The 24,649-nt window shown below is 37.9% G+C and overlaps 1 protein-coding gene across 1 annotated transcript in view; it reads right to left on the reverse strand.

Moving 5' to 3' along the window:
* Window positions 1–4,034: 4,034 nt before the first annotated feature.
* The window catches only part of CDYL2 (chromodomain Y like 2), a 57,449-nt gene continuing 36,834 nt past the window's right edge, over window positions 4,035–24,649 (reverse strand). The window contains exons 3-7 of the mRNA XM_083870196.1: window positions 23,080–23,297; window positions 16,125–16,297; window positions 11,444–11,654; window positions 10,598–10,741; window positions 4,035–8,525 (exon numbers count right to left, since the gene is read on the reverse strand). Of these exons, the coding sequence (XP_083726322.1) occupies window positions 8,367–8,525; window positions 10,598–10,741; window positions 11,444–11,654; window positions 16,125–16,297; window positions 23,080–23,297 (905 nt within the window). The 3' untranslated portion in view covers window positions 4,035–8,366. The remainder of the gene's footprint in view (window positions 8,526–10,597; window positions 10,742–11,443; window positions 11,655–16,124; window positions 16,298–23,079; window positions 23,298–24,649) is intronic.

The following is a 24,649-nucleotide window of genomic DNA, read 5'->3' on the forward strand; positions in this document are numbered from 1 at the left end:
AATATTATCAATTCTTATGCTCTTGTGAAACCCTTTGGCGCTCAGTCTTGCCAGGGTTATAATTGGAATTTTGGTTAGAATAAGGATTTTAGGACTGCACTGATACATGTTCATGAACCTCTTTCTCATCAGTTTGCTGTTAGCTATTTTCTTACGTGTTTGTCCTAATTTAAAATTTGAGGAACTCTGTAAAGTTAAAAGAAAATTGAGATAGTTCACCCGTATTAGTGGTCAAAGAATTCCTGTAATTTTTTGCATTTGTATGGTGTGCTTTCATTCTCTTAGTAAGAAGAATGTTCTCTGAGTGAGGGTTAAACGCATTCTTGACACTTGATTCCCTCCCCTGCCTGCTGACTCACCATTTCATTGGCACACTGCCATGGTACAGTTGTGGAGTGTGTTTACCAAGTGCTTGAATCACAAATGGAGAGCTGTTGGATTTTCTCATACTTGAAATGGTTGGGAAAAGTTTTAGCCTTTCAAATCAGCCACACTGCAGACTGTTCCTTTAAAGCTCCGTTTTAATCTTTGAATATATTTTCAGATGAAAAGCATTTATTTAAAAAGCATAATTTAGAAGGAGACAGTGTCTTTGTGTTCTAACTAGTTCCAGCCATGTATGGAAGATGAATCCTACCAGGTCTAACGTGCTTTGGGATATTCCTTTCCAGCTGGAATCACATTAACATCCAGGAAAATAAGTCTGCTTCATCCTGCTACATGTAAATACATGAAGAATAAAATGTGCTGTTTTTCTGGTCTGATGAAGGCAGGTGCTGGGGGTGGGATGGGTGTTATCAGCACCATGTCTGAGGCTTTTGTCAGATGACCTGGCCATGGATAAGGAGCTTGTGGGCTGCTTTATAGTTAATAAATTACATGGCTTCAGACCTTATTCTGGGAGCAGCCCTTTGCAAAGGAGTGATAAAAGGTCATTACATGAAAACTCAGGGCTGGACCACTGATCTCAATAAGGCTTGCTCTCAGAAATAAGGGGAATCTCTGGAGCCCACAGTCCAACCAGTGGGATGGTGCTGCCAACTATCCAGGCTGTGCTCATCTGACCTTTGGAGCAGGAGCATCTCTCAGCAGTGCAGCCATCGGGAGTTTGGAGTTGTTGCTCATATTGAGTCTAATGGGCAAAAGGTAGACTTGAAGGGAATTGTTTGTCAGAGTCTGAGCCCCGGAAAAAGTTGCTTCAGCTGCATATAAAATAACAAGTGAGAGGCTAAAATCATGTAGATCTTGGATAATTAGACATGGGAAGAGTTTTATGTGAATTCCTGTATTCATTTAGTGAAAGTGAATACCCCAGAGCCTGGTGGGCAGCATATGGAGTAACCAGGCATCTGGAAGGACAGCAGTAGGAAACTGCTGATCTTTTTTGAGTAATAGATAGTGTAGAACTTATTTACAGACACATCAGAAACACATTTCTGGATAACTGCGAATAACTTATTTCTAGATGATAGTAACATCTATCAAGATGTTCTAACTAACAAGTCAAGATTGCTGCTTAGTGTTTAAATAATTTTTCATTTTAGAAACTCCATTGTTAGATAAAGCTTTTTATTTCATCTTAAGAAGCAGCAGCGGTTCAACAGCCCTTGTTTCAAGTATGACTTCTGGTTGCAAAGAGCATTTTCACCTTTCTCTTTACAGTTGTTCACCAATATATTTCTGTCTATGACCAATGTATAAAAATCAGTTTCACAGATGTGTTACACAGTCATCCAGAATTCAAGTTGATAAATGTGACTGAAGAGTTGAGGAAGGTTAAAACACAGCAGGGCATGACTTTCTACTAACAGGAGTCAGCAATAACATTGAAAATGTTGAAATCTGTACAAACTTTCATAAGACACTGCTGTTAAATTTTGAAGTAATGGAACCCTTCCTCCAAAGCTAATTATGTGTTTCTCATAAGAGCACTTTTTCTTTTGAAGAGATGGCTGCAAGATATTCCTGTACTATTGTTGTGAAGGAATTTGCTGTGGTATCCATCAGCCACTGGGGTTTCTTTAGAAGCAAGTGAAGTCAGGAGAAGGATCTCCATTGATGCTGGTGGCTCTTGACTTGGATCCATGGGGTTTGTTCAAATGACACCAGTGTCATGAAGTGATAAAGAAAGGTAATACAGTCCAATATAGAATTTTTAAAGTTACTAAATACAAAATATTTCATTTTCTCAAAATGAAAATTGCCTTTTTTCTCCTATAGTAGTCTTAAGTGTTCCAGATGAAAATTACTGAGTCACACCAGATGGACTTAATAATTTCAATATAACAAAGTTTTTAACAGTTCTATTTTTATTATATATCTCTAATGAGCAAATTTGTAAAACCAAGGAAAGAGTATAAATTAAAGTGAAGTGTTGCTAACAAAGTTCAAATGGTTTGAATTCTAGAGGGGGTAGTTAGTCTGGCTTTCTTAGTAATCTGAAACTCTCCATACTATGACTGGAGATTGGTTTTGAGGTTAAGTCAGAGTTGTGAAGACATGCATTATATTTGATTAAATTTTACTTCTGAGGCGGTTTCATGGCAAATAAAACAGTCAAGGAGAGGTGAATTCCTGAAGTTAATATGTCCAGAATCAAATCTGACTTTTTCCTTTGCAACCAAATTGTCCCCTAGTCCAACTTCTGACAATTGTTTAGCTCTGAACTCCCTCAGTGTTTAAAATTGTCTGGTTTTTTATCAGGCTTTCATTTGGCTTCAGAACCTCTCCCTATTCTTGCCATATGAAATATTGTTTTTGTTATTCAAAATGAGAAGTGGCACATCCATCTTAGTCTATGCAGGGCTTTGACCTTTTTTTTATATGTTAATTGGGATTAATTCCTTACTATTCTTTTATACATGCAATTACTTTTTTGTATCTACATAACAGGTTCCTCTTCCATGTAATTTGTGTATTAATTTGCTGCAACAAGGACTGACATTTGAAAAAGCTTGAACTGCCCCCCCCCAAAAAAAATCTGGATAAAGTTTTTAATTTTAAAGAATTTTTGCTTTCTTTTAAAAATGAGTCATTTAAAATGAAATTGACATGTTGACAATTGGGGTCAAAGCTAAACAAAACTTATCAATAAGACTGTGAGACAGGAAGGGTGTCACATCCTGTTCATCATGTGCACATTGCTCACAGTCCATTGGACACTACAGTAAGTGAATTTCTGACAAGACTCACCATAATAACTAATTGTATTTATTGACAGTGAAGCAAGACTAAGTTGCTCAGTCCTCTGCTCCAGATAGCTGATCATGGTTTTAACTAACAGTGTTGGTCAGTTCAAAGCCAACCAATATAAATGGTAGAATATAATTTTTTCCTTTGAGTGAAGTGTAGATCATTTTTTTAGACCTTGTATAGCTGGGTTGGCTAACCCTGGCTCTCTGTAAAAATATCCTTCCTTTTCTGCTCCAGGGAGAGATAATTTACAGTTACTCTTCTAATCCAGGAGATAGATGATTGGAAATAGCATTTGTGGATGCTATGGGCAAAGGATCCTCTGGTACACAAGAGCCCCTGGCAAGGATGTTGTCTAGAGCCATGTGGGGGCCCACAGGCTGATCCACCTTCTTCTGCACCAGGCTGGGGCTGGGCTGAATCTTGGCCCTCCTGGCAAACACCACTTCAAAATCAAATTCCCTCGTGTGGAGCCAAAATCCTGCCTGGAACAGCTGGTTCTGGGCAGGAATGCTTTAGGTGATGTGCACATATCAAATAGGGGAAGTGATAATGGTGTCCTAGAAGTGCTTTTGTGAGACAGTTCTTGGTGGTTTTCTTGGACTTGATCAAGAAATGGTAATTGAAATGGATCATAATTGATTTCAGAGAGTTCTTAATGCAGTGTGTCTTAGTGCCCTGGGTTTTACCTTTTGAAAAAAAATATTTTTCTTTTGAAAAGCCCACTGTGTGCCTGGTCTCTCTGGGAAGGCAGGAGCCTGTGAATAGTATTATCATATATAATGGCTACCACTTATCACGTTCATTCTGATTATGTCAAACTGAAAATCACTGCGTTGAAATGAAGTTTCAATGTTTTTATTCAAAGCAGCTTCTCACAATGTATAAATACTGCATATTAACACACATGAAAAATACAACTTCTAAGGCACCCAGAAATGTGTCCATACACTAGTTACAGGACCATCAACAAATAAATTGTGTACAATTTGATCTAGACAGTCAATATTTGATATATCAGAAGATACAAGTCCCTCAGTACTGTACCAGTTTCAGAAAATATTTACAACACTGTGATATAGGGGTGCCTGTACCCTTATAATATTATAATATGTACTCATCATTACAAATATTAGAAACTGTTTTAGTCTGTTCCATGGCATTCTGACAAAATAACTTAAGGGCCTAATTTGCAAAGTTCTACAATTAATTATTTGTGCAAGTTCTGAAAATAAATTTACATTGACATAACTTGTGAATTTTTGGTTCTTTGCTTCATCTCAGAGGTTTGGTAATAAGCCTTACCAATAGACATGCCATCCCAGCTGAACATCACTCCTTTCCCTATAGCTCAGTGGATACATCTTTCCCCCTTACACCTGACATGGATGAGGACGCAGCGTTTGAAGCAGAAAGAGACTGTTTGATCTTTAGTACAAATGTCAAACTAGTTCACTGGCAAAGGAACTAATGCTTTGTTAGAATAATGCAATTCTTTGGTCCTTTGTTTTTTTATGGAAGGCATAACATTTTTATTCACTAAAAATCGAAATCCTGTCTGTGAGCAAGCAAGCAAGCTAGTGAATGACTTTCAGTGTAGTATTTAAAATAGCAGTAAAGAGATTTAATATGGCTTAAAACATACGGTTAATTGGGCAGACACAGATAACACATCGAGGATAGCAAGTACCCAAATGTACTATGATAAGATTGTCTATAAGTCTCTTATGTAAACTTCTTTAGTGTCTCCTAAAGAGTGCTGGCTTTAGCCAGATTTGACTTTTATAGACCCAGCCACACAAAGCCTGAGATTAAACTACCATGGTTGGGAGCACAAATGCACAGTTTATATATAACAAAGCCCATGCTGACAAGTCTACCTATGTTGTTCAAAAGAAACAACCCGTATTATCCTTTTCACAAGAAAAACTTAAGGCCCTGTACTCTGATTAGCTAACTTTCTTACAGCAATTATTTGGGGAAGTCCTTAGTGCTACATAAGCAGTTATGCAGCTTTAAAGATTTCTTGTACCTAATGGTAAGGCTTATTCACAAATGCAAATACATTTATAAATTATATTTAAAACCGTAAAGGCTGGCAAAAAAATTAAAAAACCCAAAACCAAACAGAAAACAAACCCCAACCAAAATTGTCTGTTCATCCCTAACATTAAAAGAGCATTTCGTTCTAATGAAAAACTATTGGCACAAAACCATTATATTATAGATTAAAAGAACAGTTCATAGTAGTGAAAAAGATTGCCTAAAACGCATACCCTAACCTACCACAGAAATATAAAAGTTTATATTTTGAAAATATATACTGTATTAAAGTTTGTAAGCTTATTTATTTTAACAGAAATGTACTGAAATAGTAAACTAAGCAACACTTATCTACAGCAAAAATATACATGCAGGACAACACAAAATAAATTGCTTACCTTTAATATCTACAAATGCAAAACTGTAGATTTTTAAAGATTGTACAAAACAATTTACACAAGAATAAAATAACATACTTAAACAACAAATTGCAAATTTTTAATCTTAAATACTGTGAATATTAGTAAAGGTACCCAGACTAATATGTACAGTACATCTAGATATCTGAATACCTAGTAAGGATAGAAACACAAGAGAAAATTCAGATTCTGATATTTAAATACTGGAAAAGAAGCTTTCAACATTGTTATTACTCTTTTTTGAAGGGAAAATAGATTCCATGAAAACTAGATTGTAACTGTATAGATATGAATAATTAAAAATGTTAACTATGGTTAGCGCTTGCTTTAATGGAAAAATAATTATAGAAAATGTATTTCAACCATTCCTTTGTCATAAAAAACGCTAAGATACAGATATCTGAAAATTCAGATGAAATGGTGCAGTTTAAAAGATCCAACAATGTAAGATTCTTCTCTGTTTGCAAATCTCATTCAGAACGCATTCCTTCACATTGCTGAGCAATCCTGCTATATTTATCTACAAAAAACTAAGCATAGTATGGAAATAAAGTTCCTAATATCTTATTAACACATGGTTAGGAGTTATGGCTCTCTGGACGGGAATAAAGGAAATAAAGGACATTGAGGAATCATGGTACTTTCCATTGCCTTTTATTCTTTTTCTGAAGGTGTATGCTGGAGGCTTGATTGTGCAAACTCATCTGTGTGTGTGTGAGTGGTTTTCACTTGGGTGATCCCTCTTTTTCCAGGTTACTCTGTGTGCACCTGCCCCAGCACTGCTGGTAGCTTGTGGACAAAAGCAAGGGTTGGTATAAAACAAGTGGTGCATCCATCACTTCAAATAGTTACTGAAAAGAGTTCTCTTGCAGTCATTTTGAAATAAGCTAATGGTTTCAATAAGTTTCTTTTAAAAAATGTTTTAAACAGGCTAATTAGAAGCCAGATTCTGTATTTTTAATGAAGAATTTCCATGAGAACTTCTGCATTTAGGGTAATGATTTCCTTATAATTCAGTGATACAATCAGGGCATAAAAACAGCACTTCTAATTATTTGTGGGAAAAGAAATGTTACATTAATATGTTGAAGGCTACTGTTTACTGTAATCACCTGTTTGTTAACTTTACAAAGGCTTTGTTGAAACTCTTTATGGAAATGCTAAGAGGGAGAAAGCTGAGCAGCCTCATTTGCAGAGGTTTAAATCATAATCACTGAGCTCAAGGATGGAGAGCAAGTGCACAAATTACAAAGCAAACAAATGTGCAAAGCTTCTGCTTCAAGAGGTTTCAATTTGGGCGTACTATAATGACAGGTGAAGTCTCAGAGCATGCTCCTGTCCTTTCCAACAAACTGCCCATAGCAGGAAAGGACTGAGAGAGATCCAGTGTTCAGAAGTCAGTCAGTGTCACTGAACAGTACTAGGATCACATTTGAAAAGAGCAGATTGGATTTTCCTTGTTTATTGTGGACTGCTTTTATGGATAGCCATAAGTTCTTGCAACAGCTGGTGGGGTGGCCAGGTGGAGAGCTGGGAAAAGCAAAACAAAACCTCTGCCTCCACCAGTTCAATGCCTAGCACCTTGTATAAACGGCTGGCCCACACCCAAAGGCCTCCAGAGCAGAAATTATCTCACACCTGAGGAATCAGGCAACTAGACTAAGGCTCATAAGGATTTGCTTTTAGACTTCAGACCAAAAGGGGTGTTTAAACCTGAAAAACAGTACGATGCCACGGAACGGCACCACTCACCCTGTTACTGATATCCGGCTAACAGGAATATAGTAAACTTAAATAAAGCATCTGGTTGGCAAGCCCTTCAGTGCTCCTCGAGAAGGCAGAAAGTGAAGAGAGACTTAAGGGGGACTCACTATGTCAGAACCCACTTTTGTTCTCTTAACCCTGGCAAATGAATCTGTTTTCATACATTTTTTTGTACAGTTTTACACATAGAGAGAGGAGCATGCATGTGGCTGTTTCATTTACTGCCCACAACATTCTGTGGGTTTTCTATATATTCTTTATTTTTCTACTCAGTTTGCTGCTGAAAATGTGTTTGCATTCTCATGTGATGCCTTTAATTTAGTCAAAAGGGAAATATGAAAATAAGATCTGTGATCAATAAACAGCTGAATATGAACACAAAATAAATAAGTTAAATAAATTTAACAAAGAAAAAAATTTCTAGTATTTTTTGTAAACTAACTTTACATATTATACATATAAATTATCAGATTTTTCCATTAAACTGTTAGAACTTAGAAAAAAAAAATAATTAACATATTTCTAATGTATGGTTTTTGGGTCTACAAAAGGTTGTGCTGACCCGGATTTTAGACTGAGCCCTCTGTGTCAGCCCAGATGTGCTGCAACAGCAAGAATAAGTTAAGGACAGACAAAATAAACCCTTACAGGTGGGTGAGCCTTGTTGGGCCTCAGTGGTGCTTCTCAGCACATGGAATGTCGAGTTGGATGTGGATGAGCAATGTGAAAGATGCAGCCTCTGCACAGGTTACGTGCACTGAACGCCTGCCCACGTCCTGGTTACACAAAATCAAACCGGCTACAAGCAGCTGTGTGGCTCACACAGCCACAGGCATTGGGATCACTGTCACAAATTCCTCACTGATGCATTGCCTCTGCTTCTCAAACATGGTCACGTCTGACTCTGGTCACAACTGGAGCAACTTCTCTTTAAGTCAGGCCAAGATATCAGACTTCATAAATTTTGTCTTGCAAGTAGCTGAATAATGAATCCAGTCCTTTGGAAGAACTCCACAGCTGTTTTAACATCTGACACTCTTTCTCGTTCACATCTTCAAGTCCGGATTTCAGGAAGCTCCTCACGAGACATTTGGACTCTTCCAATACCTAAAGACAAAATATGACTCAGTATTTTATTTTGAATCTGAAAAAATTACTGTGGATAATGGTGTGACCAGCATTTTTAGACTACTGACTGTTTTACAATCTAAATAATTCCATTGGGCACAGAAATAACATTTGATTTACAGCCACAACTTCACTTGTTGCTAGTCAGCATCTTTAAGAATTGAGGTTGATGGGTTGGTGCCAAGTTTTTAAAAGAATGAGGGATTCTAAAGTACCTTAATTTATTGAAGGTCTGCCATGAAGCACAAGAAGAGGCTGAACTCCACATTGAAATGAAAATGTGTGAGGGACAATATACTGGCTTCCTGTTTTCTGGAAGGTGGTTGGAAACCCAAATGTGGATGTCCATTATCTTTAACAGTTTTTCCTTGTGTATTATTTCTTTATCAATACAGAAATTAATGGGAAAGGGCCTTTACTGCAAATCCCTTTTTAAGCCTATTTGCTTACATTTTAATAAAAGTGAAATATTTTGTAAAAGAATGGTACTAAGCAGAACAAGCACCCTCTGACAGTGTTCTGGAGTTAGATTTACTTGGCAGATGCAACAAATCACCTGGGATCTTTGCAATAGAAAGCCCAACCTCAAGCCCTTAGTAATTGTTGCATGTTCTGAAAGGCACAAGCTGCAGGTCCATGGTCACTCCCACAGTTCAGCTGATTTTTCCCAGACCCATTTTTAAGCACATTGATTTCTCTAAAATTAGTTTTTAAATACACACCACCAGCATGTATCTCACAAGGAACTCAACTGGTCAAACAAACCCAGTAATAATTCATACATTGCTGATTTTCTGAGGACAGGAGATTTAATATAACTAACACAGTTCCGTGAGAAGGGAGTTGCATTCTCTTCACTCAGCTTTGTCAACACCTTCATGTCAAGCCCAGTTCCTGTGAGTTGTGGGTTTAAACACACTGCTATTGCAAAGGAGATTTTGTCTTTAACTCAAGTAAATGGTGTTAATAGCAAATCAAGGGGCCTGTGAATTTTTTGTGGTCTGTTTGTGAACAAGTCTTTGAGGGTTTATCTTTGTCCACAAGTCAGCACCAGTCTTCCTAAGGAGTCTTGAGAAAATTTCATTCACAGCCAATAGCAGCAAGAGAAGGAAGAATTCACAGTAAAGCCCAGAGGTTTTCCCAATTCAAATAATACACGTTATATCAGCATCATCAAATAAAATTCTGCTACATTTCCAGAGAGCTTCATTCTCAATGTCTTCTGTGAGATCTAATCTCACTTTGTTTAATTAAAAATCTCTTGTGCCTCTACCTTCTTTTACAGCAGATCTTTTAAATGAAACGGAGGGATGCTGAGACAGTTTCAGGCATAGAAAATATAGCAAGAAACTGTAACAATTTTCACTTTAATTACTGCAGTTTTATTGCAGCCAGTATCACTTTCTTCACTGCATGTTTTTTAAACAAGGATGTGCCCAGAATAGGAGTATATCTGCCTGAAGGGAAAAACCCCTAGGAAGTAAAGATAGGAAAGGATTTTCTTTCAACTTTTGTGTACATGAAAGGAAAGTTATAATACACTGTGACCAGACTGTGTTCAAATCCCTCTTGTCTGGATCTCACTTCTCCTTCACAGCAGAGCTTAGCTGGCACTATCCTACCCTTCTGGGGTGCTGTGTAGAACATTCTGCAGCAGCAGGAACTGTGCAGGTGCAAAAAGAAGGCAGATTCAGCTGAAACATGGTAGGCCAGGACAAAGTGAAAGGCAAATCTGTTTTCTTACAGAGGTTTTTCTGCACAGTTGTAGAGTTTCAGACTGTCACACTTTTCATGAAGGAAACCTGTGCATTAAAATCCCCTTTCAAAATCTGAGGCAAGGAGATGCCACTCATTGAATAAATGCAAATATGGTGAAAGGAAATAACCCCCCACCCCTGTCCCTGAATAATGAGAAACTCCATGAGCTCACTGATCTCTATCCAGGTTTTCTGATGTCAGCCTTTCACAGGTATGGTCCCACATGTGACGAGCCTTGGGAGCAAACCTTACCTCTGTGAAATGTCATTTAATGAGGGAGTTGGATTTCTTACCACTGCACTGCAGGATGCCATTTCTTTCACTCGTAGCATCACTTCTTGGCTAAATGTTGTTGGCCAAAATACTTGTGACACCAGTCCTCTGCTGCAGGCTTCCTGTGCTGTCAGCTTTCTCCCACAGAACAACATTTCATTTGCCTGTGAAACCAAAAGATTCTGGTAATCTTGGGTTATAATTCCCTTAAAATTTTTCTCATACTTGCCTGCTATTTTTACGATTAAATTACAAATGTTCTTCTGTATCTTTCCATACTGCAAAATACTTTAAAAGGGGTTTCGGTAGCTATTTAAAGATTGTGCAGGTGGCCAGAGCACAGCATGGGTTTAATTTAAGAGAAATGTGCTGGCATGCATGGTGAATCTGTATTGCTGATCTTACAAGAGTAACTGTCAGTGATACTGTGTCGAGAGTCATGGAACCCAGTAGGAAATACTTGTGGGGCAAATTCTAATTTATTATACTGGTAAAAGCTAAGCAGTCTTACTGGGATCACTGTGGATTGTCTTTAAAGTGCAGAGAGCTGTATCTGGCTGTATTACTGCCCACTCCTACCATAATGCAGACAGCTACTCTGCAAGGTTATTCTACTAATGTATTTTTTCACTTTTCTACCATGATGTTGACAATCTTTGCTTTTTCAATCTTTTTTGTATACAGCAGTGTTGTATATTGAATTCCAAGGTTATTTTGTGATAAAAAGCTGGTAGTGATTAGATGAACTTTCCCCAGATTTCATTTCCATTAAAGACAATTAAAGAAAATTGTTTACTTTTTAAGGAGAGAAAGAAGATCAGGAATTTATGAAAGGTTCTTCAGCAATTTGAGATGGAAAACCTTACCAGTGCAACACCCAGAATTTGTGGGAATGTGTATGATGAGCAGCCAGCTGGAGTGAGTCGGATTGTTGCATATGGTGTCTGAAACCAAGCCTTCTCACTTGCCCAAACGATATCACACAGTGGTAAAATAGAAGCTCCTAACCCCAGAGCAGGGCCGTTGATAGCAACCACAATTGGCTTCTTAAATTGAATAAAAGCTTTTACAAAATCCCTAAAATAAAAAATAAAAGAAAGATCTTGAATATGGAAGTAATGCATAAATACCCAAGCTTAAAGTACTTAATCTGAAAACAAATTAGAACCACAGAAGAACACAACAAATGCCCGGTTTTATGAGGTCAGAACTGCACGATACTTTCTAGTTTGCACATGGAAAAGTTTGCGTATTTTTAATTATTTAATCTTTCTGAGTACCTGGGCTATTGCATAGTTTTTGTATGTTGTGTTAAGTGGATTGCACTGAGTGTTGTCCTTTTTGCAGAAAGGTTTGGTTGGGTTTAGTTTTACTTCTGGACCAATAACTCCTGAGTTTGTACACACAGCACTTCTTGGTTTGCTCCACAGTGGCTGGGATGGACCTGATTTGGCTACTGATGAAATATTATAGTCTGAATTCTTTTTTTTTTCCAAAAGTTCTATTAAGATCCTGTGTCAAAGATTGCTGCAAGTCCCTCAGTTGTTTGGGAGATTGTCAATGTTTATGGCACACCAGCAGAAAGAACAAGACATGCAAAGGGGAGTCAGAGAGAAAAATGTTTGAACAGGACGAGTGATCTTCCGCTGAGTCTTCATTGCAAAAGTCTTTAGCGAAACTGTTACAAAGCAGATGCCCTTGCCTGACGGCCCCATAATGTGATGAGAAATAACAGGGAAGTTAAATGTCATCAGATTCATCTGGATGAATGAACTAGAATATGTTAAATTCTGTGCAATGAGGAGATCTTTTAAATAAGTTACCTACCAGCAACTGTGGAAAGACATCTGTTGAATGGAACAGCCTTTAAACCAATTAGGATAAAGCAAGAGTGTAATTGTGGGCAAATTATGGGCTCCAGCAGCTCAGTGCACAGCAGGTATATGGAGGCAAATGAGATGCTCCATTACTTTAGAAAAAGACACGGATAAATCAAATTCCAAGCAAAAGAAGAGATTCTGTCCCTGCACTGGGTATTTATTAGATCCAGAGTGCATCTTTGCTGACAGATTTTAGGAAAGAACATTTTGTCAAATGTACCCTTTGGTGAGTTGCTGCTCTCCCACTGAGGTCAAAAGGATCCAGGCCTCTGTACCTGAGCACAGGTGGGCCTTGCAGGTTAAGAGAGCCCATGTGGCAACTGGGCTGAAGTGCAGGGGCTTTATTTTAAATGAAGACAAAGAGTCTGAGATGACCCAGCATTAAATTTTCAATTAATACATTCTGGTTTTCAAGTGTTCTACTAAGGAGTTAATTTTTGACCACGGGAGAATAGAGAATTGATGCAGCTCTGTTCACAGTAGTAAACCAGGAGATCACTGTCAAGACAAAGAGAGTGAAATAAGGAACATTGGTTTTGTCAAGACCATTTCTGTCTAGATGAGAGCAGGGTTAAGGAGAGCTGTGATTTGTTTTTGTTGCAGAAACAATTCTGTTTCCTTATCTCATTATTTCTTTGGTTGTTTATTACTGAGTAGTGACTGTGGATCACTGCACCTCATTAATTCCAGAATTTTGAGAACCTCAGTAGTTATGTAAGCCTCCCAGACAAGACTACAGTTGGGAATAGGGATGTACTGAATGATAGGTAAAAAGAAAGCAAACTAAGGATAAATGATGGCAGTAAATCCAAGGACCACATGGAGGCAGATAAAACCACTGTTGTGGAGTAAAGCAGGAATCATGGTGATAAACGGGACTGGAAGTGAATATGGAAAAGCAATTAGGGATGTGGAGAGGAAACAGATAATGGGGAGGAAGAACAAAGCAGAACACATTAATGGAGGGGAAGGGTTGAAGGAAGTCTTCATATGAGTGAGCAAGGAAGGGAGAACCTGGAGAGAGTGGAACATAACATTGAGAAGGCACAGCAAGCCTCTCTCACGAGGGAAGAATGGGGAGCACAGAGGATGGTAAAATGGATACATGTGGAATATGCTACCTATATATATCCTATGGGCTATAGGATGGAGTGGAAGGCTACAATACTGGGAGATGATGAGGGGAGCAAATGCCAGCCTTTGGTCTCCAGAAGCTGAAGTTCCATTGATCTTTGTTTCCTGTTTGGAGTGTTGTTTCACTGGCTCATCTCTGTACCCTGAACTTGGCGCATTTCCTTGTCTCCAAACCAGGAGTTCACACAGGGCTGGGCTACAAGATCCTTGTTTCAATTCCTTTGAAAAGGATTTCAGATTATAGCTGTTGTTGCTATAGTAGGTCCAGATGCTCAAAGATAGGAATAAGTGTCTGCAGAGGCTTCTGGATTTGCTAGAGTCTATCTGGGAGACTGGGATGCTCAGACACCTCTGCACTGATTCAGGCTCTTGTTGCTGGCCAGGGCTGGTAGGTACATCCAGGTCTGTAAAGAGGCTGAGCAAGTAAGTTTGTCCTTGTCTGATTTCTTCTGAGCATATCCAGAATGTTGTGGCTCAGGTCCCACAGTGCTGCCCAGCTGATGGTGTGATCCTGGTGCTGGGAATGCCTTCCAGGGAGTGTGTCAATGCTAGGGCTCTGCAGGCCACATTGTACAGCTTGTCTGCCCTTCCCCTGCTGTGGGAGGGCGTGTGGATGGTGGCAGCTCAGGCTGGTGGGTCTGTGATGGATCTGGGATGGATCTGGTCACAGATCCTCCAGAGGAGCTGCAGTGCTGCACATCTGTTCATTGCCACCCCAGTGGCTGAGGACACGGCACCAGTGAAGGAATCATTCATGGGAGAGGAGACTTGATAGGGATTGAAACTTCAGTTGTAACTTGTGGCCAGTATAGGAGAGCCATGCTTAGGACAGTAGAAACACATGGTAACCAAGATTTCAATCTCACTTTGATACAAGTCTGACTTGATGTAAAGCAGTGGAGGCAGAGATCCGTGGATGTATTTTAGGACATCCAAACCACTGAAAAAAGCAATGGACATTTTCTCTTCTCTTATTACAGTTTATTTTCCATGAGTTGAATCCTTTGTTCACAGAAAGCACAGAGAGTGCTAAATGGAAAACGTAGGGTATTGTTTCCAGAAGTACAATAAAAATCTATTTTCAGTGGGCTGGAAGCCGACATTCTTGACAAGGAGCAGTACATTGCACCAGGATTTCAAGAGTGTTCTGTGAGTCCAAGGGTGGAAAAACTGAATATCACAGTCTGGCTCGTACTTATTTAAATGTTGGATTGATAAGTATACCTGTATATTAGATGTGTGCAAATAAATATAAACTTATATAACAACACCTAACTCCACAATCTTTACAAGAATAATACTAAATTTGTATCTTTTGGTGGGCGGTGAGTGTGCCTGTGTTTTCAAACAAGAATAGTGATTTTCTTCCCTCACTTTTTTTTTTTTTTTTTTGGTTCCACATTGTTAAAAACTCTCACATTTAAAAAAAATAAACTTAGGCTGTGTCCTTCAAAGGGTTTCTCTTTTTAAAAAATATCCCTCCATGATATTTGAGCATAGTTAGGGTCTTATAAACAGATTGTAACTTACTACATTTAAGAATATCTTTTAAAGTCTTTCAAAATAATTCCTACTTTGAGAATTTCAAAAGTTTTTAACCCAGAATCCAAACTGATCTGCAGTATTTGTAACCAGGATAATTGGTAGTTAATATATTTTGTATAATACCTAAACCTGATCTTATGTTATACTAATAAATCCCAAGTAGAGATATCTTGTAAAAAAATTCTTTAATATTCCTTCATAGAATTGTTGCATAAAGTTTTAAAGCTCTCAGAAGAGTATTTATTCGTAGGAAATGGGGACAAAAAAAGGCACCAAATCATCTCCTGGTACAGACTGGTGAAATACCATTGGCTTTAGTGGAATAATGTTGATTTATACTGGAAAATCTACCTTGTGGATAATGGAATATTTGATGATGTGTTGTGCAGATTGATTTGCAGACTGCATGTCATAAACCCTGGAATTCTATTAAGGTTATGTGATATATATATATATATATATAAGGAAAGTCACATTTTAGGTACAAAAATAAAACTACATTTACATATATATTAAGTAATTTAAATTTAAGAAGAAGAGTGGAGACCCTTCTAGTAAGGTTCTGAAATACAGTGGCAGACTGCTATTTCAACAGAATATGAGTAAGCCATGGATTCCCATTTGGACTGAAATTCATTAAAATTATGAACATTAAAGCAAGTAAAAGATCTGCCTTTCAGGAACATGAGGCAATACTGAATTTGGAAAAACAACAACAAAGTTTTATTTGAATTTGGAGGAATGATTTGAAATATTAAATACAGAGAATTAGAATAAAATAAATCCCTATGGATATTAGCACTGGAATAAATGTGCTTTCTTTTTTAATATGGAAAGGTCCAAGTTTCTTTTTACTAAACAAATTTGCAGGACTATAATTAGAATGCAATCAACATTTAAAAATACAACATTTTTGGACCTGATAAATATTTTTTATAATCACACACTGCATTTCATAATTTAGAGATCATAGGTAAGCTTGGGTCACCTTATAGCTTCTGCAATCCTAGTGCTTTCCTTTCTTCTGTCATTGGATAACCTGCCAATTAAATATGAGTAATCTAGGCCACTACAGAATACACTTCCCACTGCGCTGAGAAGTAAGAGTTTACTGTCATCAGCTGATGCATTGCACAATGCTCTCCGAACTTCCTTCATGATCTGTGGATAAAGAAAAGTAAACAATTCGACATGCATGCCGTGGCAATATCATTTCCCTACTTTTACAAACCTTATTGATTTTGAGAGACTTAAATTTTGGGCACTATTCGTAGTTACATCAGTTATATATATATAATTTTAATATAGAATGGTATTAGAATCATTAGAACGGTAACACTGAGAGTTTGCAAAGTATTTTATATTTGGCGGTGCTTTGTTGGTGTTTTACTAATTCAAAAAGGTTTTAGGAGTTGGCGGTTTCTTTGTTGTATGGGAAACTCTACCCAACTTACGCTATTTGATTGAAATTTAATAATTTCAAATATCACTTTTTTGTTTTCATCACTGTATCCTCGGGAACATGTTTGTCACAGCAAAAGCCTATTATTAACCTCAACAGCTTGAAAGCAAAATTTGTAAACCCCAGTTTTCAGTTCTTCAACTACTTTTGTTTATAGGACTTCAACCAGAGCAAAGCAGGACAAGAGGACATCATATACATCAACATGACAAATATATTATTCATTTTTCTCTGGTCTGTGGCATTTTTACAGTTTACAAAAGTTAAATCATAAAAGTCCCTTGAAAAAGAGACATTTTGACTTTGTTTTACAACTGGATCAAGCTATTAATTGCACCATAAATCAAACCTAATCAAAATTTTTATAGAATTGAGCTGCTGGTATTGGGGGAAAATGGCCTTTCACCTGAGCAGAGAATTGTTTCCTAATGATTTTTAAAAGGAAATATTATTTCATAAACTTCTGATGGGTAACTTCTTGTTTGGTCACAGTTGGGTGTGGTTTGTGAGCTGTAACTCATTTCAGCCCCCTCTCCTCTATAATGTGCTCCTCACTGCAAATAATTTGCTCCTCACTGCAAGGGCCTTAATTCCATCTAGTGTGACACCTCCTATCCCCAATCATACCCATGTGTCAAAGTATTTCCTATAGACATGGTCCTGCCGTCTCAGATTTTTCTCTTTTGCAAGAAAAGATTTGCTGCTGGTGTAAATTTAGGTAAGAGAGAGCTAAATGTGGCTGGGGATTTAAATAGAGTTTCCATGTGAGAGAAACCCAAGATTTTTAGCCTGTGATTATTTCTGTTCACTACTTTTGTTACCAAAACATCCTTAGATCTCCAAAGTGCTTTGTTTAAGGAATATCCCTCAACTCTGAAGTTTTGCTGATGCCACCCCCTAGGTTGCCTTTTAATAGAAATCCTGTGGATTGTGCTGCTTTCCCTATGGGTTTGTGTAAAGATGAATATTACTGGCTGCTGGGACTGGGCATGAGAGAGCAGGTGGTGAACTTTTAGATGCTTCACTTCTACAAGAGCACTTCAGAATGCCTGTAATACTGAGTGTGTTATAGTGGGTGGAAGTGAAGTAATTAAAAGCTGCAGAATTTCCAAGTGTATTTGAAATTTTTATGCAGGTACAAAAATGTCATCGGTGATTTTAGGAATATGGTTTTTTCTGAGTCTCAGAGGCTGTCTGAACCCTCAGCTGGGAGAACCAGCAACACTGCACATATAATGGGGAAACAAAGGGGGAAAACCCCTAAAACTTCTGTTCAGTGTTAAAAGAGAAACTTTAGAATGTGGTTGATATTAAAATAAAATAAAAAGTATTTTGGTTTTCCTAGTTCCATGTGAATGCAATGTTGTCCTCTTCATTCACTGTAAAAGATCTCACAGTCTGCTCTTTCTTAGGGTGAATGCATAAATAATGTTAGGGAATACCAGTCAAACATTCTTCTGTCCAGTGAGGAATGCTGAATTAAGTATGAGGCCATGATACCCATTCAGCAAATTTCTTTATGATTCCCCTTCCTCCAGTGGTATTTGCCAATGTGCCACCTCTTTGCTGTCCTTCACACACATCATTACTGCCTCTTTTTATCTCACCCCTCACTCATCTGTATGACTAAAGCCATCGGAAAACCCATCCAAATTTTTGAGCAGATGTTACATTTCTGGTAAGAAAAACCAATATTCTGCCATCACTGTTTTTTCAGTGTTCTGGAGGGGATGACATTGAGTCTATTATTAGGAATCAAAATTTCTCAGATATGGTTAAAAGTGGGAAGGCTTTGGTTACTATTTTTGAGCAGGAGGGGAAATTTAGTTCCCCTGCTCCACTTGTTTCTATCAAAAGAAACCAGGAAACCATTATGTATCAGCATTTTTAGGCTCCAAAAAGTATATTTTTTTCTAAAGAGCCTTAAGTTTGTCATTAACTTTATCATCCAAAGGTGCCTGGAGGCTCATTGGAATCCAGCAATTCCAGCCCAGTCAGTGCTACTCCCTTGGTCAGGAACCTTGCCGTGGTTCCTTTGCTGGTGCAGTCCAAAATTCCCTTTGTCCCTCAGCCTGGTTATGGCAATTCCTGCTCACTGCTGCCTCTGGAGCCTTGGCTTTCCCTCTAGGCTATCTGGGGATGGGCATTTCTCTCCAGCTATTTTTATGATTACAGGGAAGCTACAAACAGGAAAATAATGATAAAAGAGCTGGTTTGTCTGCAGGGTTGCAGAACTGTGTATTGAACTGTAGTACTCTAAAGTAAATATAATTTTAGTTCAGAACTGCTCTCTGTTTTTAAGGACAAATATCTGTTTAATGTGGTGGTGAATTCAGTTCTCAAATACAGAGATACAACCTGTCTTTAGTTACATTTCTTTGTCAAGAGTCCATATTATTTTTCTTTCTTCTATAGAGTTTAAACCTTTCCTCATCTTGCTAAAACTATGGCATTTGTCCAATTAAATTTTATTTTCTCTAGTGGACCAGATCTAATACTATTATTTCCAGAGCTCCTTAGCAATATTCTCCAGATCTGTGCTTTTATTAATTGGCTTTTTTATGGCCTTTTACGTAATTTTCAGTGGTGGGGACAGTATTTTTATTTGAATGCATTTGATGAAAATTTCCAAGGAAGTATTTACAGAACAGTATGGGGCAGTTATTTAGGTTATGATAGTTGACTGGATTGTAAATTTAGACCAGACCTAGTGCTTCACTTACTGTTCTATTGAAAGACAAATATATAATAAAATTATCACCTCCTCAGAAGTTGCTTATATTTTTAAACCTGTCAAGTAAATAATCTCATTAGTTCTTGAGCAGGACATCTTACATTGCAAAATAAACATGAACCAGTTAAAACTTCATTAAACTTCTAAGAGCTTATTTTAATGCCTTTTACTGGACGCAGGAAATTTCCAAAGGCATTTGTTGCCCTTTGCTTTCCATCTTGCTTACATTCTGGGAAAATCAAAGAGCTAGGAATTCATCACCATAATTACACAAAGTATCTTGAACAGAAATCTCTTGTTCACATAAACAGAAGCACTACTTAAAAAAAGTTAACTTCTCTGAATCTCTGAGGACTCACTGTGATATTCTTAAAGGTAAATATTATGGTAAACCAAAATTTTAAAGCCATTCTGTTTTTCTTAGAACCTCTTCCCCACTTGTGCCTTTTTACATAAATAAACTTTGTGTTACTGATTCCTTGTCCTTTCTGTCTGGCACCTAAAGGACTTGGGAACCTCTAAAGCTGCAGGCACAAACACTGGTCCAAACCCACAATTTACTTTAGTGTAGAGGGCAGAACTACAGAGAACAGTATAAACTTGTACCTGCCTCTTTCTTATTATTTCCAGGTTGGGAAAAGTGAAGGCAAGCCAGTGCTCCAAAATGCACCTGGCAGAACTTTAAACCCTGTTATTCACATTTGAAATTTGAAACCTGATTCTTGTGCATGAAAAGGTATTTGAGGTAGTTCTGTCACTCTTCAGTGGAAGCACTGGCTGTTTAGGGAATGTTTCACTTTTAATTCAGGGGAGTATTAACTCCTAGCTCTGTTAATAGTGTTAAATGAGAAGAGCAGATGGGTCCATTTAGTCTGAAACAGAATTTGGATCCTTGAGATGTGCTGAGTTAAAACAGCAGCAGCATCACTGGAGGAAGAGCTTCAGGAGCAGCAAAAGTCCCACAAGAAAAAAAAAATGCCCTAATGGAATTCATAATGAAATATTTCACAAATGTGTTTAAAAAACAAATCTTAAAAGTAGCAAGCCTAAGCTACTGGCATAAGAACAAGCCCTGCTGTTTCAGAACAGTGTCTTGGAAGTTTTATAAGCCCTTGTAAAAAATAAGAAAAATTTCTATAGTCCCTTGACCATTTTTGTAGAAAAAACTCAATTACTAAAGAGTCATTGAGCCAACTTCAATCAGTGCAAAGGCTGCTGGAAAGAGCACTGGCACATTTCATTCTAAAATCACCTGCACAAATGGGGTTACCAACACATAGGATGAAGAGTCAGGTAGACTTCTCTAGACTTTTTTTTTTCTTTTGGTATAAATAAGTTCTTTGCTATTTCAATTGAATTGGCATAAATAGCAGGGGCCAATGGTTGAACACAACAATTAAATTTCATTTAAAGATTTCTATAAAGCACAAAGGGAAGCGGAGCTGTTTAGGGGTGAGAGGGATTTTGTATAAGTTTAAGTTTAAAAGTTTAAAATTATTGTTTGCAGTGCATACCTTTTATTTCTTTAACATAGATGGCTGGGTATAACCAGGCCATTATTTAAGCACATCAAATAGACCTGCTTTGAATAAATGATTAATTTGCTATTTGGCAAACATAATTTACTAAATGTCTAATAAAGCTTGAAGTTAGCATTTCTTTACACAAAATGAAAGACACTTTCTTCATTTTGTAGGAATTGTGTGTTTATACTTCCTATTCACTGGGGATAAAGGGCATCAACACTGAAAATGCTCTAAACCTCCCTAAAATACTTTGTCAGTTTTTCTCACCTATGGCTATGGGTGACAAACTGCAGGGACAAGTCATTCAACACATTCCTCCTTTCAGTTCCTGGGATTTTTGCTGTAATTGCCAGCAAGATTGTGAAATTACTAGCCCTGGAGGTGGATTTTGTGGTGTGAATGATCATGGGCAGCAGCCTGGACTGAGGCCCAAGAAGCAGTTTCATGTTTACAGCCATGAGACTTCCAAGGGCAAGAGCCTGCCATTGCTCTTGACTGGATGAGGTTTAAACAGACAATCTCCATGTGGAGAACTCAACACCTGATTAATTCCTGACCATCCTGGTCAGTAAAGTGGTTTTCTAAAATGTATTTCCTGGTTTTCAAGTGAGCTGCAATAAAGGTTCTAGAAATAATCTACACTGGTGATGCAGGGAGAGGACTATTACATGCTTATCATTTATTCTTCCACAGAGATGGGTTCCTGGCACATTGAAAACTTTTAAAGGATGAAATGGATTGGTTTGGCAGATCCAAAAAGCCTGAATTAATCCCCTGGTTAGAGCATCTGAACACTGCTGATGTGGAGCAGCACAGCCAGCAGTGTAAAGGTATGTCTGTTCTGACTGAACACAGCAAGTCCATGATTTGATATTTTTTCAGGCCCTTGAGCTCCTTCATTTAAATTACCTGCAGTGTCAATTAGTGGTAATTAACACAGAGATGGAGTGATGGATTTGATGCAATCTAATGCATTTTAAGAAATTAGTGTTAAAAGCAAGAGTTTGGTGTTCTGTAGTAATTACCAAGATAGTCCTTCTAAATATTAGTTAGTTTAAAAACTAAGAATGATAAAGGTTATGTACCATCAGTTTTAGCCATTTAATATCACTCAGTGTATTACTGCCCATGTGTACTTCTGCATTTAAGAAGGGAAATGGTCATATCTGCCCGTTGTAAGTAATTAACTTCAAAGTTATTAATTTTCTTATTGAATAAAATGATTCCTCAAAGCTACAGTCTACTCTTCCCTGAGATGGTGCTCAAACTGGTATTTCATACACTCTTATCTTGAAGTTGCTGTGTAGGACAGAGCTGTGCTGGAGTGTCTGGGGGCAGAAAAGGCTGAGATCTTCCCAGTGAGGGCAGCCCCTGGAGGAAATTTGCCTGCAGGATGCTCAGACAGGCCAGGCTGGTGCTGGGAGGCAGCTCCTGGTGTTCCCTCCCTGATCCATCTGGCCATTACTGGTGTGGAACAGGGCTCAGGTGTGCTCCCTTCTCTCCAGGACATCCATCCTGATGCAATGGACACCCCTTTTCTTCTGACATGGGAATGGTGTAACAGAACATTGCAGCCACAGGGAATGGAAGGAAAAACTCCTCAGCCCCTCCAGTGATCCATGTGTATACTTGGGTACTGAGTCTGCCCTTGTGTGTATAATGCTTGGAACAAGGGAATTCATTTATATCTTTTATATGTTGTATGACTTTATGCAATTCAGCTGAGGATAGAGCCCTTAATTGGTTAAGATTTCATAAATAAGGACTCATACAGTGATTCAGAGAAAAAGTAATTAGGGATCAAGGCAGAATTTAGAACGGCTGTCTGAGGATATAGACTGAAATTCTCTGTATACAACTGGAGCACTATTTAAATTAGTAAAAGGAAAGAAACCAGATTTCTCCTAAGGATAGTAAATATCAGTAACTTAAATGTGTGAAAAGCTGCTTCACACAATTCCATGCTGGAAAGACTGATTCTGCCATTCCTTTGGTTACTTTTTTTTTTTTCCAGACATGTGAATTAAAATTCAATTTCCATTGCATTCTTTTAGATAGGAATCCCAAGCGTGAAAAATTTAGATATGTCTGTACTCCGGATTTCTTTTCTAAGTTCATCAATTAGGAAAAAAACCACATAAAATCGAATTCAAGTGCAGTGTTTGCAAGATAACCCACACATTAGGGTGGCTATCTTTGGCTTTTAGGGCTAAACACTTACCTCTGGGGTCAGTGCATTGTTCTCTGAAGTCTGACTGGACAGCAAAATATGTGTGAAACCATCTTCTTTCCGGACTACAATGTCCCTGAAGCGGCAGTTACTTTCATTTTGTCGCACACTGTATCTCAGTCTCTTATCGAAGACATAATCTTTCTCTCCATCAAGTTTCCTTTTCACAGTGCTGTGTAGATTCAAGCTTCCATTGGCCAGAGAAGAACCTTGCAGATGGAAAGAATCGAAGCATAATTACCTCTATGCCATCAAAAGAATGGAGTGATACTCTGTATTAGCTTCAACAAAAATAAATGAATATAAAATAATGAGAAAAAATAAATAACAAATGTGCCTGGCTAGTCAAATGTGGCCTCAAGCCATTGTTCTTATTCTGTACTCCAACGTGCAGAACTTTCTGTTCTCTGATCAACCTCTAGACCCAAGGAACCGATGCCATTTTGGAGAGTATCCAGCAGTAGAAAAAAAGAGAACTGTGAGAAGAAAGATATAATTCCTCCTTAAAAACAAGTAAGAGCAATAATAAGTCAGTTTTAAAAGACAGTTCATTCTGACTTACACTATGTATGAACTGCAAACCACTCCTCTGCTGGTATCTGCAGTGTTTCTGTAATAGGCAATAGATGATGATTGGCAACAGTGCTGAGTGGGGGTGTTGAAGGAGCTTTACAAGGTTTGTATGCAATAATCCTTTTCTAATTACAGATGTTTCACACTATTGCCATTAAAAATAAAGGAGAGACAGGTTGTTGAGGGACAGAGATTAAAGTCACTGTTTTTTGTTTATATAGACACCAGCCCACAATGCACCATTTTTAAGAAAGGCCAAGAGAGAGCTGAATGAAAACACTTTTGTTTGTTCTGTTCTTTACTCCTGCCAAAGCTGACCTGTTCCAGCTCCTGGTTTCAAATAGCCAGGAATTTTTAAAGGGCAGACAACATGAATATTAGAATACAGGTTTAAATTTTATCGTTTAAGTGACCACCATCCAATTAAAAATGCTCTGTTGGAATAGAATTGAACAATGAATTCATGACAGATGACTCTAAACCAAAATCACTTACCCTCATTTTGGATTAGCTACGTTTCAGCCTGATGCTTACGTAGGTAACTGATCTGTCTGACACCTCACAGTTGGCAGTGGCCTGTGGAATTGTTCACAGTGTGTGAAATGCTGTATGTGCACTGCAGTCAGGAGATGGGATGTGAGAACACAGCCAGTGCTCAGTGGTGTGTGACTGGGGCTCATGTGGTGTGTGCATGTGGTACTCACACATCTACACACGGCCATCCACCTTTGTCCAGGAGCCTCTTCAGTCCATCAGGAAACTCTTTTTTGTTGTTGAATTAAGAGATACCATCTAAAGCATTGCCTGTGTTATACTGAACAGAGGATCAACCTGGTGCAATGTAAACATGGCCAAATTCCATTAAATCATCACTTAAAAAAATCATTTGAAACCAGAAGAGTTGGAAATTCGTTTTCTTGACAAAAAGTGTCTACAAGTGTAGAAATTACCATGTGCTTGATCTTTAAATGCTATGAATAATTTCCTA

This window comes from Zosterops lateralis (genome assembly GCF_965231275.1).
Source record: "Zosterops lateralis genome assembly, chromosome: 12".
Lineage (NCBI taxonomy): Eukaryota > Metazoa > Chordata > Aves > Passeriformes > Zosteropidae > Zosterops > Zosterops lateralis.